Source organism: Erythrolamprus reginae, chromosome 7, assembly GCF_031021105.1.
Source record: "Erythrolamprus reginae isolate rEryReg1 chromosome 7, rEryReg1.hap1, whole genome shotgun sequence".
Classification (NCBI taxonomy): domain Eukaryota; kingdom Metazoa; phylum Chordata; class Lepidosauria; order Squamata; family Dipsadidae; genus Erythrolamprus; species Erythrolamprus reginae.
Genome location: NC_091956.1, coordinates 59,756,543 through 59,773,203, shown reverse-complemented (window position 1 = coordinate 59,773,203; position 16,661 = coordinate 59,756,543). Strand labels below are relative to the sequence as shown.

Genomic DNA, 16,661 nt, shown 5'->3' with positions numbered 1-16,661 from the left:
CTTCAACTGTTTTCTCATAGCAATTAGTGTCAAATCACATATAAATAATATTATCCACCTCAGAAGGATGAAGTTGAAAACTAAGTATAGAATTTCTTGAAAAGGCTTGACAGAATATAGAATAGATATTCTCAGCCACCCTAAGTTGTTTGAGAAGGGCGGCATAGAAATCTAATAAATAAATAAACAAATAAATAAATTCTATATGCGTATTACTAAGTCTGGACCTTTTAAACCATAATTGCTTGTTTCTCATAGAATCCCCAGATGCAGTGAGTTATGGTAGTTCACAAGTCATATACGCACATAGCCTATTGTCTTAGAAACCAGTTTCTTTTAAAAAAATGAATCCAAAATTTCTACAAACAGAAAAGAGTCTTGCCTCAAGTTTACAATTTTTAAAATAAAACTAAACAGTTTCATAAACAGAGGGAAGTAAAAAGTTGAGAACCAAAAAGGATTAGGGGGAAAAAAACAATTGGATTGAGAGTTGCTTGAGGTATATGAAATTATGCATAATACAGTGGTACCTCGAGATACGAGTTTAATTCGTTCCGGACCTGGGCTCTTAAGTCGAGCAGCTCTTATCTCGAACGACTTTTCCCCATAGGAATTAATGTAAATAATTTTAATTGGTTCCAGCCCTCAAAAAACTCACAAAGTTAGTCTAAATTATGCAGAAAGACATGTTTTTAATGAAGAAATGTACATGTACATATAAATGAATAATGAAGTTTCTTTCACTTAACTTGTAAACTTTCTTAAACTTTTAAATTTACATATGTTCAACTTCTCTGCCACCCAATCCTGTAGGACAGAGGTCCCCAACCCTTTTTGCATCAGGGACCGGCTTTAAGCGATCAAGAGAGGAATGGGTGAATGAATGGACGGAGGGTGGGAAGGAAGGAAGGAAAGAGGGAAGGGACAGGAACAGAGGAAGGAAGCAAGGAAACTTATGAAAGGGGAGAGTAAGAGAGGAATGAGTGAAGGGAGGGAGGGAGGGAAGAAGGTGGGAAGGAGAAAGAAAAGAAGAAATAGAGGAAGGGAAGGTAAAAGAGAGAAAGAAAAAGAGCAAGAAAGAAAGAAAGAAAGAAAGAAAGGGGGAAGGGACAGGAACAGAGGAAGGAAGCAAGGAAACTTATGAAAGGGGAGAGTAAGAGAGGAATGAGTGAAGGGAGGGAGGGAGGGAAGAAGGTGGGAAGGAGAAAGAAAAGAAGAAATAGAGGAAGGGAAGGTAAAAGAGAGAAAGAAAAAGAGCAAGAAAGAAAGCTGCAAGCACCCCCCCGAGCCCCCCAGGCCGGCTGCAACCTTTTAAAACACGCGCGCCGCTTCGCAGCTGTCTCCTGAAGCCGAACGCGGAAGTTAGCGTTTGGCTTCAGGAGACAGCTCCTTGGCGCTTGTATCTCGAATTTGGGCTTGTAAGTAGAACAAAAATATCTCTCCCCTCCCAGCTCTTATCTCGAGTTGCTCTTAAGTAGAGCAGCTCTTATGTCGGGGTTCCACTGTATTGAGAAAGTAGAGAGGTTATTCTACCTTTCTCTAAATGCCCAGTGAAGGAATCCATCCAGTGAAGTTGCTAAGAAAGAAATTTAGAAACTAGATTAAAAGGTACCTTGTTATGGAATTCCTTTATAGAACATGTGGTGATGAATTACTTTAACTCCAGGGGGCGTGGGAAGTGGAACTGAAGGATAAATTAAGGAAGATCACATTTACCTTGTAAGGTCACATCAACCGACCCATCAGAGCAGGGAGGCAGGGAATGTTGTGGTCCCATCCCCAAGCGAGATACAGAACATATAATGGGATTCAGAAGAAGGGCCTTCTCCGTGATGGCTACCTCTCTCTGGAATATCATTCCCACAGGAATTAGCCTGGCCCCTACTTTAATACTCCTCCGGAAGGCACTAAGACCAAGTTCTGCTAGTGGGTCTGGGAACCCAGAGGGGGATGGAGCCCATTAAATGGCTCGTGTGATTTATCACCAGGTGGGAGGTGATTTTGTTATATTGTACTGTATTAATTTATTTGATTCTTTAAAAAAATAAATAAATAAATAAATAACTTTTTATTATTTTATTTTATTATTTATTATTTTATTATAATAATAATATTATTTATTATTTTAAATGTGATCTTTTATTTTATATGCTGCCTTGAGTTACCATGGGCAAATAGGCGGCAATGTAAATGCAATAAATAAATAAATAAGATAGGGTGATTGCTATGAAATAAAATGCAGGACTGAAAATGATATTTATTCTTTTTAATTTAATTTACACTACCAACCTCCTAGTGAACACCTGGCTTTTCAGGGCAATGTAAGGAATAATAACTTGTTGACTTAGCAACAGACAAATGTTTTTCTGCCTTCTGCAGAAGATGAAGTGGTGCACACCTGTCAGATTCAAAACAACAATCTGGACTGACAATTGAAGCTGCTACCCTGTTTCCCCAAAAATAACACATCTCCTTAATAATAAGCCCAATCGGGCTTTTGAGTGCATGGCAATAAGGCCAAAGGGTTCAAAAAAATATAAGACGGGGTCTTATTTTCGGGAAAACACAATATGTCTTCTAGAGACTTGGTAAACTAATTACATAGTTAATTTAGGAGTTTTAGGACTGAATGAGATGTACAATGTTGTCATCCAATCCAGAAAATGTGACCATCTGGGCAGTGGTGGGATTCACATTTTTTAAAACTAATGGTTCTGTGGGCATGGCTTGGTGGGTGTGACTCGGTGGGCATGACAGGGGGAAAAGACTATAAAATCTTTATTCCCACCCTGCTCCTGGGGATGGTTACTGTAAAATTTCCATTTCTCCCAATCAGCTGGAAGGAAGGGAGGCAAAGAATAGATAAGGGTGGGACCAGTCAGAGATGGTATTTACCAGTTCTCTCTAAACTACTCAAAATTTCTACTGCTAGTTCTCCAGAATTGGCCACCTCTGCACCTGGGCTGAAGGCCACAGATGTGGACTGCTATGATATTTGCTTCCTGAAGCACTTGCCTTTCTCTCCAATAACAAGCCTGGCTCTACTGAAAGCCTGGGACTAATTTAGTTCTCATTTATCTAAATACTGTAGTTAGTTTCTGTTCCATCAGAGACAGGATGAGAAAGGTCTCCATAATAAATGATTTCAGCATCAGCAAGCACTTTTGCTTGATTGCCTGCAGAACATTTTTTTCCAACTTCACATAAAATAATTTCATTTTGGTTTTGGTGTAATCAAGAAGCCACACTTCAAGTTGTTGAAAGAGAAGCAGCTTTAAGCAAATCAAGTAAATTTCCTTTGGTTGTCTCAAGATTGAGAGTTACATATAACATTCTAAATAACAGGCTCAGCAATCAAATGGAACGACAACATTCAACTTAAAAAAACATGCAGTGATTATTTAAATTTTAACACTATTGTAAGAATACAGTTGACAGAGTAAAATTAGAAATAAACTTTTAGATTTACTCCTGTGCCAGACAGTATGGCTGAAAATAGTTTTTAGAAACATTGGCAAATTCTTGGCCATTCTCATAGGCCTGAAGATGCAAATCAGTGCAATGAGTAAAGAACCATACATTTTTAAAACAAAATATGAACTTAGTTAATAATAATTAATAATAATAATTTATTAGATTTGTAAGCCACCCCTCGCAAAAGATGATAACTGAATTAAAGTTATTCTGTTCAATACCTCCTGCCCTTTTTAAATGACTTTTTTAAGGGCAGTTTTTATGTGCAAGTTTTTATGTACAAGTTCCATGTAAACAAATTAGATTGTCATTACCTGATACCAAAATTCCAGCCAGATGGGATATCTGTCCAATCCAACAATCAATCCCTTGATGATCATGTCTATAATCTAATGCAGTGTTTTTCAACCCGTGTGCCGCGAGACATGGTCAGGTGTGCCGCGAAGAAGGAAGCTCAGGTTCCGGTCTCGCAACTTTTTGCTGTGAGAGTGAGAAAGAGAGAGAAAGAAAGCAAGAGAGAGAGAGAGAAAGAGAGAGAGAAAGCAAGAGAGAAAGAAAAGAGAGAAAGAGAAAGCAAGAGTGAGAAAGAAAGCAAGAGAGAGAGAAAAGGAGAGGAAGGGAGAGCGAGAGAAATGAGCAAAAAGGGGAGAAAAAAAAGAGAAATGAGAAAATGATTGAGACAGAGAATGAGAGGAAATAGAGAGAAACAAAAGAGAGAGAGAAGGGACTCTTGATTTAAAGCATATGATAAAAAGCACCCAAAGAATAAGAGAGAAAAACCCCCAGCCCTCACCTGTTTTTGGAAATGGTTCAAGAGTGTGTATACACACACACACACACACAAGGGTGGGGAGGAGACAGGGATGGAAAAAGAGAGGAGAGTGTCTTAGGGTGTCATTTTGGTTGGTGGTGTGCCCCAGGATTTTGTAAATGTAAAAAATGTGCCGCGGCTCAAAAAAGGTTGAAAATCACTGATCTAACGGACAACAAGACAGGCAGCTTGTGAGCTAGATGACAAGTCTTCAGAGAGGGGCGGCATACAAATCTAATAAATTATTATTATTATTATTAAATTTGACAGTCTTACCTTTTAGTGTCTCAAGGCAGCCCACACACTACTCCCATAAGGTACAAACTACAGCAGTGGTTCTCAACCTGGGGGTGGGGACCCCTTTGGGGTTCAAATTACTGTTTCACAAGGGTCACCTAAAACCATGGGAAAAGACAAATTTCACATGTTGTTAGGAACTAAAGCTTCTATTCTGGTGCCTTGGAACATATTTTTAAAACCCGACCAATCAGGCATTTACAGTGGGAATGTCCCTCTCACCTTCCTGCCGATCATCTTAAAGCTCTGTTGGGAGAATTGGCGCTAGACTTATGGTTGGGGTCACCACAACATGAGGAACTGTATTAAGGGGTTGCGGCAATTAGAAAGGTTGAGAACCACTGCACTACAGTGTAAGTTGTGGTAATGTAGCAGACAATTAATTTAATGTTGTAATATTCTTACATTTGAAATTCATGTACTTTTCCTAGCAAAGGAAAAGAACACAGCAAAACAAACTACTGTGACCATTATGACATTATCAATGGAAAAATGGGTGAATCCCTGAACCCAGAGGAGAGACTGATAACAGCTTTACAAAGGCTCAGTTGCTCGCCAACCATCTCATATCAGGACAAAGGCTGCAGACTCCATACTCTTGGAAACTTTATTCCTACAGAAGGAATGGCTTTTTAAATCTGTTTTGTCACTGGAAAACTAGAGTTTCTGAATGATTTATTGTGCAAAATAAGATAATTTGTAGGATTGCTAAATAGAATCCATAGGACTGTTTGTTATTGGTGGAAATGTGCAAGATTTCACTGTTTAAATGTGAATGCAATCTCAGAAATTTTGTATGAATTGATTAAAAATTGGAATGCAGTAACTTTTTCATTTGCATTTCATAAAATGTAAAATATGCAGATGCTTTCACTTATACAGTATGCTGAATTGTGTTTAGATAGAACTGCTTATGAAAATGTCACTGATGTGCAGGGAGAACTGCACAATTGATAACAGGAACAATGTAAAATAAATGAAATCAAGATTAAGATACCATTTAAAATTTACCGACATACTGTATGTTATCAAAACATCTCATTAAGAGGTTATAAGCATCAAGTTACTCCAGCTGAATATGGGAATTTTGAACACAAACACAACATAGCCAAACTCAAAAATCTGGCTATGTTCCATCTTTCTATAGTCAGTTTCCTAGTCTTATAATTAAATCATCATATGTTAAAGAGAAATAAATTTATTATGGCTCCAACACCCGAAAGCTGTCTTTATTATTATTGTCTTTACATAGCCAACCCACCCACCCCTTTATGTAAGCAGTTTTCCACTAAATTTTGTACAAAAGTGGCTGTTTAAAGCATTATGGATTAATTTCTAGAATAAATAATCTACTGTAACTGTTATGGCACCTATTGTTTAACTGAAGTGTTGCATTATGTTTTCCTCATTTCCTTTGCTGATCTTCCTATTGACAATCTTTGATTTGCAAGCTCTTTGAATTAACACCTGTACGTTAATTCTAGGGAAAAAATGCTATGTAAACAGACACCATTATATTCATAATTTCACAAACTCCTGCCAGCTGGCCTCACTGCCCATGCACTATGTGATTGGAATGATCTTGCTATTACAGCACCTTGTGGAATAATAGAGGGTAGTTGTTTTGACTTTCTTCAATCACTGAAAGATAATTTGTATGCAGAAAGAGTGAACTAGAAGTTAACAGATGTCTGAACTGAAAGAAATGAGTCTTTTTTGAGTCCAGATTGTTTTTCCAGTGGTATCAAATAAACTCAGATTTTGAAAGCCAAGTTAGTCAAAAGTGCAGCAAATGATGGAGGGTGGAACTCTAAACATGCTAGGATTGTTATTTTTCACAGCACAAAAAATTACTTTATTTTTTACTTTTATAAAGATGGCATAATCAGGTGCAGTTGATATGTACCCAAATATAAATATCCATTTTATTATTGGCACCGTATTGTGCATACTTTCCTATAACATAGTGCTTATAATTAAGCAAATGGGTTTAGAATCAGGGGAGCAGAACCAATTCAATGAAAGCAATACACAGAATTTAATCTTTAGCATTACTGTAAGACAAATGAATCACAACATCTGAATTTCATAATGTGGTTAAGGCGATGGACAAGAAAACAGGGACTACTAGTCCTTCCTCATCATGAACACCAGCCAAAAAACTTTTGGCTGCTCACTGTGCTTTGGCCAAATCCACCTTTCAGGATTGTTGTTGGAGAAAAATAGGAGACTGAGAACTGGAAAACTACCTTGAGTTGTGCAAAGGAAGATAGCTTATAAATCTAATAATAAGTAATAAATAATTATCTTCTATCCTTCATAGCATGTGGTATGGATAGGAAAATATAAAGACTTCCTCTTTGTTGTTTTACTCATCTATGGCTGTGCAGTACGCATACGCCATTCAATGGATTTCTCTATTAGTGGGCACAAGCCAAAAAAAAACAAAGGCAGCTGGAACAAGAAGCTTATAGTGGATTTTATTTATTACATTTTTATTCCCCTTTTATTACTTTATAGATAAACTCAAGGTGAACATACCTAATACTACAGATAGTCCTTGACTTACCACAGTTCATTTCGTGACTGTTCAATGTTACAATGGCACTGAAAGCTTACACTTGTTTTTCAGTTACCACCTTTCCAGCATCCCCATGATCATGTGATCGAAATTGAGATGCTTGGCAACTGGATCAGCTTTATGACCGTCGTTGTGTTCCAAGGTCATGCGAGCCCTTTGGTGATCCATCCGACAAACATTTGTCATGGCCAAATTGCATTGAATGGTATGTCTGTGTGTTGATTGAGTTGTGGGTTTTATAACCCGGGTTTATCGTTTTAATATTTATATTTGATGTCTTTATTATTGTACTTTGTATTTTTTACATTGTTGTAAGCCGCCCTGAGTCCTTTGGGATTGGGCGGCATAGAAGTCGAATAAAATGAAATGAAATGAAATAAGAAAGCAAGGAAGGAAGGAAGGAAGGAAAGAAGGAAGGCAGGAAGGAAGGCAGGAAGGAAGGAAGGAAGGAAGGAAGGAAGGAAGAAAGAAAGAAAGAAAGAAAGAAAGCCAGACCATGGGAAAGCCAGATTCACTTAACAAATGGGGTTACTAACTTATGAACAGCAATGATACACTTAACAACTGTGGCAAGCAAAGTCGTAAAATGGGGCAAAACTCCACTAATGTCTCATTTAACAAGAGAAAAGTTGGGCTTAATTGTGATGGTAAGTCAAGAACTCCTTGTAGTACAAAACAGTGCATGGGGTGATGGGGCTGCTGGAGCCTGTTAGAAATGTAATTTCTTTTAGCCTGAATAGCAACCCCCCCCCCCCAAACAAACAAAAAAACCCTTCACCGCTTTCTGAAAGGACAGCAGTTGCCTGTTTATCTAGGCCAGTGTTTCCCAACCGTGGCAACTTGAAGATATTTGGACTTCAACTCCCAGAATTCCCCAGCCAGCATTCGCTGGCTGGGGAATTCTGGGAGTTGAAGTCCAAATATCTTCAAGTTGCCACGGTTGGGAAACACTGATCTAGGCAGCCTCGCTTTCCCTCAGAAAAGCCCGCTCTCCCTCTGCGGCTTGCTTTAGCAGAGGCTCCCGATTTGATGCCCTCCAGATGTCCCCAGCGCCCATTGGGACGGTGTTGATTGGAGTCCATTCCCTCCGCAGAACGTGACGGGACTCGGTCCGTTGCCCCTACAATGCCGCCCTTTTCTTCTCATTTGTTTGCTCCACAAACACATGCACACACACACGGGTAATTTAGGTTCCTCAAAAGCGGCGGCCGCCGTCTTGCCGGACTCTCTCGCCCGGGATGCTGCCATTTTAATGTGGATTTTCTGCCTCCTCCGACGTCTCTCTCCCCTTCCCGGCTCCCCCCACCCCCAACCAGGCTACGGAGAACCGAAGAGGCGGAACGTTCACCTGTTGCATCCCGACTTTGCTAAGCGAATGCGTTCAAGCGCGGCGTGCGCGCGCGCGTGTTCCTTTTTTGGCGGCACCCGCGAGTGCAAATAACTCGTGCGAGCTTCCAGCCCTTGACGGAGACGAACGGGTTTGTTTGCTGTTGTTGTTCTCGCCTTCTGGGAGGTCCTTCCCGCGTCTCCTTCGTTTGGCTCCCAAACCTAGGCGGAGAAAGGAGTGGAGGGAGAGAGAGAGAGACGGGGACCGCGAAGAGTTGTCGGGGGCGGCTGAACGCCCCGCTTTCGCCCCTTCCCTGGAACAGTGGGGCAGTCCGTGAGGGATGGCCTCACGCCCGGCGCCATGGAGTGGCAATTCAACCTGCTCCTCTACCTCGCGCTTTTCTTCCTTCTGCTCTTCCTGCTCGTCCTACTCCTCTTCGGGGTCATTAAGCAGCTGAAAAATTCCGTCGCCAGCGCCGGCGCCCTCCAACCCGGCCGCCCTTCTTTGAGGGAGCCCTGGGGCTTCTGCCGCGAGCAAACCTTGTGAGGCGAGGCGCCCCCACCTGGACCGAAAGGCGAAGTGTTGCCCGCTGCTTCTGCGGAGTAGCCACAGGTGCGTCTCTGGGTAGGTCGAATAAAGTTTGTGGAAGTGGTTTGGCCTTGACTGCTTCCTAGAACTGAGAGAAAGTGACTGGCCCAAGATCACCCAGGTGTCTTTGTACCTAAGGTGAAACTCAAACTTACAGTCTCCTGATTTCTAGCCTGGTGCCTCAGTGCACAAATCTGTCTCTCCTTCACCTAAATTTCTTAGGTGCAAATGTGATTCAGTTAGTTTAATGAGAAGTGTCCTATGTCAGTGTTTCCCAACCATGGCAACTTGGAGATATCTGGACTTCAACTCCCACAATTCCCCAGCCAGCGAATGCTGGCTGGGGAATTCTGGGAGTTGAAGTCCAGATATCTCCAAGTTGCCAAGGTTGGGAAACACTGCCCTATGTGACTACATTGCACCATCCCTCTTATTGTGAGAATCTCACTTAACTGTAGATGTATATGATAGCACAGTGCTACCAACAGTAAAAACAACTGTTATCTCTGTTGTACATACTCTTGATCAGTTGGAGGATGATGAAGATATTGAGGATTCAGATTCAGATAGTGTTTATGAGGTAGTGGGGCGCCCGGGGTTACAGGTAGTAGAACAGGTGGGAGGCCAGCCACAGGATGGGGCTATGAGTTCAGGATCTAGTGAGGGAGAATCAGACGCGCACTGGGTTAATCCTAAATTCAGAAGGATTCAGAAACGTAGAGAGCAAAGGTCTGGAAGAAGATATTAAGGAGAGGAATGGGTTAAATATTGTAGTGAGGTATTTGGCACGTCAGCGGGCTGATGGAGAAGAAAGGTGGAGTTTCAACGTTGCTAAAAAGAAATATGGAGGTGTTTTTCGACACGCTAAAGTAAGTCAAGTATTTTGTATTGTATTTAGTCAGTGCTGCTGTCTTTTTTTAAAGCTATGTAGTTAGGAAATAAATCTTGTCTAAGTGACGCAGGAAAAAGAATGTGAGAAATGCAGCTAAGAGAGAGATAACGGACTGAGTGATGTCTGGAATGTGTTGAAAATACAGGAGAGCGGTGAAATAAACGGAGTTGCTTTATTCATGAAATGATGCATTAAATGAGAGTTATTTGTAATTCATTACTAAACTTCTACCAGAAACCAGAACAATCTCTACATGTAATAGACTTGGTTTTAATGATTGCCTTGAATAAGTGTTCCATTTATCAAGGAATTCTTGTTATCTTATCTCAAAGGCATTGGGTTTTTGCACAGCCTAGCAATTCATATTCTGTATCATCCATGTGACTTTTTTACATGCTATCTCAAGCCTTCTATTTCTTCTTAGTCCAGTGATGGCGAACCTATGGCACATGTACCACTAGTGGCACATGAACCATATCTGGAGAGCATGCGAGACATTTTATTTATTTATTTATTTATTTATTACTTAGATTTGTATGCCGCCCCTCTCCGAAGACTCGGGGCGGCTTACAACACGTGGAAACAAATCATAAATAATCTGACAATTTAAAATATCAAAGATTTAAAAAAGACCCCATATACTAACAGACATACACACAAGCATACCATATATAAATTAAACATGCCCAGGGGAAGATGTTTCAGTTCCCCCATGCCTGACGGCAAAGGTGGGTTTTAAGGAGTTTACGGAAGGCAGGAAGAGTAGGGGCAGTTCTAATCTCCGGGGGGAGTTGGTTCCAGAGGGCCGGTGCCGCCACAGAGAAGGCTCTTCCCCTGGGGCCCGCCAACCGACATTGTTTAGTTGACGGGACCCGGAGAAGGCCCACTCTGTGGGACCTAATCGGTGCCCTGTGTCAGCTCCAGCATGCATGTGCGCCCCAACTAGCTGATTTTTGGTCTTCTTTTCAGCCTTTTTTCACCATCCCAAGGGTTTAGGAAAGCCTCCTGAAGCCTGCGGATGGTGAAAAACAGCCAAGTGGGCCTACTGGAAGTCCGGAGGCTTCATTGAGGCCTATGCATATGCGGGATGTAGTGGTGGCAGCAGGGGGTTTGTGTGTATGTGGGAGGGAGAGCATTGCATTATGAGTGTGGGCATGCACACGCACACTATCGTATGCACTTGCATCCTTTTTGCACCCGAACCAAAAAAGATTCGCCATCACTGTCCTAGTCTGTAGAATGTAAGGAAGCTAGCTGGCTGGAATATTCTGGGATTTTGACATCACATCTCTGGAAGCTGCCAAGATTGAGAAATTCATATACCAAATGTTGTTGGAATCTTCTTTATTGAAATACAGTGATCCCTCGAGTTTCGCGATCTCGATCTTCGCGAAACGCTATATCGCGATTTTTTAAAAAAAATTAATTAAAAAAAAAACCACTTCCGCGTTTGGCTTCGGGAGTCAGCTGGGAAGCGGCACGTCTGTTTTAAAAGGTCGCAGCCAGCCTGGGGGGCTTCCCAGCACCCCCCCGAACCCCCAACCCAGGTTCGGGGGGGTGCTGGGAAGCCCCCCAGGCTGGCTGCGACCTTTTAAAACAGCCGCGCCGCTTCCCAGCTGAGTCCTGAAGCCAAACGCCAAAGGCGAACTTCCGCGTTTGGCTTCAGGACTCAGCTGGGAAGCGGCGCGGCTGTTTTAAAAGGTCGCAGCCGGCCTGGGGGGCTTCCCAGCACCCCCCCGAACCCACAACCTGGGTCTTCCCGGCCGCCCACGCAAAGGGGAAACCCCGGCTCCTCGCTGATGCCCGCCGCTCGCCCGCCCGCCAGCAAGAGGGGGAAGACCCAGGGAAGGTTCCTTCGGCCGCCCAGCAGCTGATCTGCTTGGTAGTGCAGCAGCAGCGAGGAGCCGAATCGGGGTTTCCCCTTTGCGTGGGCGGCGGGGAACGCAAACTCCACCATCTACGCATGCGCAGCCATAGAAAAAAAGGGCGCGCATGCGCAGATGGTGTTTTTACTTCCGCAACCCTACATCGCGAAAAATCGATTATCGCGAGGGGTCTTGGAACGGAACCCTCGCGATAATAGAGGGATCACTGTACACTTACTGTATCAAGGATTAGCATATGTCAGGGCCAATCAAGCTATAACCTCTTTTAACTTTATGATTCCTTATCACTTTTTTATCACTTTTTGCCATTTTACCATCTCTTCCTTATGCTGCCCTACAGTGTTGTGAACTGAGTCAATTTGCCTTTCTGTTACTGTACACCATAAATCAAACTCATTGTACTTGCTATAAAGCAATAAAAGTTATAACAGACATTAAGAAAATCTTAGAATCATATGAGCTTAATGTTACCTGATTAAGGTAATTCTAAATCCCTATTCTCATGAGATCCAAATATTCACAAGCCGTGGAGTATATTTTGGATCTTATTCGGTAGGGATACTGTCTTATGATCTCTCATTTCAGGATTGTACAGTAACAAAGCTGGACCTGGAAGGTATTAAAAATACTAGTTTGAAACTGATTTACTTGCTTGGACTGTGGATTCCATCTTGCCTAACTTATTAACCATACGTGTCGGTTTAAAACATTAGACACTATTGTCTTATCTCTATCCTTTCCCTATCTAATTTGTTTTGATATCAATAAAGCAGGAGTAAAAAGCTGTTTGCACATCACTTATTCACAATGTGGTTAATTTGTTGGAATACTAACTTAACAATAATGTACAAAAATGAGTTTCTCCTAGTCTGTACATTTGTACCATATTACTTTTACCAGCAATATAATAATTTATGTAAATTATGTATTTACTTCTGTGGCCAAATTTATTTGATTATGCACACTAATTAAAAGCAACAGAACTAAAGGATACAATAGAATTAAAGGAATAAAACAAAAACAGCCATTAATAAATGGTATAGTAATTTAGAACATAGAATAATAGGGCTGAAGGCATGCAGCCCTCCCCCAGTGGGTCGACCTCTAGGGAGGCACAGCATGCCATAATTGCCACACCAGAATGAAGCGACAGAGAAAGTTTTCTCGATGAGACGACCTCGGTTAAATCAAGATCGCTCCTTTTATTGTATTTCACTTTTCCTGACATGTGGTATAGAATAACCAATTCGCGAACGCCACATACATTAAGCCATCGCCCTACTACCATTCACTCATGCACCATATAAGGCAATCTCCTTGTGACTTCCCTATAGTTAATTAACAGAAGCTCCATTCTTTGCCTTTTCCTGCATTGTGTGTTTACTGGTGATTAGCAAAGGAATGAGAGTAAGGCATATATTCCCTTATATGGAAGTTAGCTATAGGTTTTCTTCATGCTGTATATCAAGTTAATTATTTTCCACATGGTCATGGATTCTGCAACTTGCTTGCTCAGCCTGGATTTTGCTGCCCCTTCTATAGAGGAAGAATAAGGTTTTATTCAGCACCCAATTAGGCTAAAACATCACTCTCCAGCAATATTCCATTCCAAATTTCAGTGCCTAAAAACCTATGATTACAACATAGGGCTGAAAGGGGCCTTGAATGTTTTCTAGTCCAAACCCCTGCTCAATTAGGTATCCAGACAAATGGCTGGCCAGTCTCATCCTGAAAGTCTCCACTGATGAAGCTCTAGTAAGCCATTCTACTGCTTCATTGTTCTCATTGTCATGAAAGGTCCCCTTAGTTCTAGGTTGGATCTTTATTTAATGATGTCTGACCTGCTATTTCTTGTCTTGCCCTAGAAATTCTACAATAAACTTCAAAAACTTCGACCTGTATTGCTTGAAAGTAATTTAATTTTTCTAATTCAAATGCTGATAAATATATTGCTGCATACCAAGTGTAAATATCTTGTGTTTTAACTTAAGACAAACCCTATGCATGCAGAATCCATAGTTTCTAATTTCTTGATAAATGATCAAAACTAGGATGTAACCATGAAGATCATTTCTATCCTTAACATATGGCGGATGTTCCAGGAATATATTCGCAATCATATTGATGTTGGCCTAATTTGCAAAAATAATAAGACAAGTCCAAACCATAAGGCTTTAGCATCTACAGTATAACAGTATAAAAAAGAGCCGGGGTGGCGCAGCAGGTAGAGTGCTGTACTGCAGGCCACTGAAGCTGACTGTAGATCTGAAGGTTAGCGGTTCAAATCTCATCACCGGCTCAAGGTTGACTCAGCCTTCCATCCTTCCGAGGTGGGTAAAATGAGGACCCGGATTGTGGGGGCAATAGCCTGGCTCTGTTAAAAAGTGCTATTGCTAACATGTTGTAAGCTGCCCTGAGTCTAAGAAGAAGGGCGGCATAAAAATTGAATAAATAAATAAATAAATAACCACAGGATATTGTAACCAAGTCTTATTAAACATTTTCTGAGGTATTTGTACAACCTGAGAATATAACCAGTTTAGATCTACAAGGCTATTAACAAAAAATGAAGCCCATATGAGAATCCAGTGTAAAATTAATGCAGGGATAATGCACAGCACATTTGTATACAGAGTTATGGGGTTCAACCAAGAACCTTAATGTTTAGTCTTGTTTTCACAATGACCTAACAATTAATGGCTGGGATATGAAAATAAAAGAGAATTGATGATTATGTAGCTATTAATGTAACTTTTTTAAGGCAAATGCCTGTTTACCTACTTAGGATCTCCATACTATGAGATAGTCAACCTGAACTACAATTTCATATTAATGGATATGGAATATATATATTCTCCCCCAGAAATACTGTCCTTCCTTCTTTCAACCCCTCCCTTCCTCATTAAAAATACGATGTTCTTATTTTTATTATTTGGATTTGTATTTACTAAGTAGATACTGTTAGGAAGACTCAGAACAACTTTTTAATTACTATTTTACATCTATGAATTGTAGAACATGTGTATGTATACATATGTATATCTATTTGTGTGTGGTTTATATTATGTATTTTAAAGGCAACAAATAAGTTAAGGTAAAATACAGTTAGCTTAGCATGGTAAATTTCCAATAAAATGTGTTAATATAATAATTTGTATCAATCAATATCAATATAGATCCTTTAAAAAAGATTAAAAGAGCAACTTTGAATAATGCCTACCAGTATGGCAGGTGAAATAACTTCTGATTTGATAAAGGGACCAAAAGAACATCTGATGATTGTTTTGAAAGAATATGCTTTCCCATAATTAAGGTGGCATATGTTTTGCCTGCTACATGAAATAACAAATATAGTTTTGCAACCACAGACCTTTTTCAAAAAAACGAATGAATAGAACAATAATCTGGAGAAGACAATGATAACAAAGAATCAGTGCTGGTTTATGGTAAATGAGATAATAGGTGCATTTCAGCTCTAACCAAAAGTTGCCAAAAAAAATAATAATTTAGTTGGTTTTTTTATTAGCTCTAATGTCCTCACACTAAGGGCTGCTACTTATCATTAACGGCAACTAATGACTTGAAAAATATTGACCAAATTCAGGAGAATGACAAAAAACAGTATAAATTACAAGATAGAATAGGTAGAACGATGGCTTACTTGATTAATTGATAATTAAAGGGAACTCAAAAAATGAGGACTACTTTTTTTAAAAGCAAGAGATTAGCTAATTTTATTTATATTAAGTTAAGATGAAATGGAGTGAGCTTAATTATTTAAAACCTGTATCTTGACTTGTCCTGCTAACATTACCTTGAAACTGGCTTTCAAAATGAATTTGAAATATTAATAGTCAAAACAAAAAGGAAATGAATTCACCCATTCCCTTTATATTTTCAAAATACTATATAACGTATAACCTTTTATTTATTTGCTTATTTCTTTACTTTATTACTTACTCAATTAGACTTGTTTGCTCCCCGTCTCACTCTCACCTAGAGGTGATTCTGCATGGCTTACAAGCATTAAAAGCCAATAAAACATTGAAACAATGAATACTCATAATAATAGTAATAATTTACAATTAAAAAGATGGGGAGGAAGGAGCAGGAGACACAAAGTGGGAGGTGTGGTCTTGCCTTAATCCATCAGTTGCTTCCAGGGTGATGCATTGATGGACTGTTGAAACTTCAGGCTAACTGACAAAGCCAAGTCTTCAAGCCTTTATGGAAGGTCCAAATGGTGGGTGCATTGTAGGACATATGTTTCAAAGAGCAGCAGCCATGGCAGAGAAGATTCTTCTCTTGGACTCCATTAGCAGAAATTCCTTGACAAATGGGGTCCACAGCAAATAGATATTTTAACTATCTTTCACCAAGCACTGATTTTCAGATAGATTGGACTTCTACTTTCATAATTCGAGTCGGCCTTCTCCAGGTCCCATCAGAGTCGGCGTTTTCCAGGTCCCGTCAACTAGACTGTCATTTGGTGGGACCTAGGGGAAGAGCCTTCTCTGCGGGGGGGCCAGCCCTCTGGAATCAGCTCCCCCCAGAGATTCGTACTGCCCCCACCCTCCTTGCCTTCGATTAAAGCTTAAAGACCTATATGTTCCACCAAGCTTGGGGCCATATTAGACCCTTGCCCCCTGGCCGACAAATGTAGTATGTTTTAGGTGTGAATGGGAATGAATGATTTTAAATGTTAGTAGAGTTTTAAAGTTTTTTCTAGTGAAATTAATTGGATTTTTAGATTTGTACATTGTATATTGTTTGCTATGTTGTGAGCCGCCCCGGGTCCTCGGAAA

General features: G+C 40.4%; 1 protein-coding gene across 1 annotated transcript; it reads left to right on the top strand.

Moving 5' to 3' along the window:
- Window positions 1-8,850: 8,850 nt before the first annotated feature.
- SMIM43 (small integral membrane protein 43) lies at window positions 8,851-9,036 on the top strand. Its single transcript, XM_070757656.1, has one exon. It carries the CDS (start codon window positions 8,851-8,853, stop codon window positions 9,034-9,036), a length of 186 nt encoding a protein of 61 aa, XP_070613757.1.
- Window positions 9,037-16,661: the final 7,625 nt, after the last annotated feature.

What these genes read in the sequence shown, in the direction of transcription:
- SMIM43 (XM_070757656.1), top strand. Translation starts at nt 8,851, where the DNA reads ATGGAGTGGCAATTCAACCTGCTCCTCTACCTCGCGCTTTTCTTCCTT.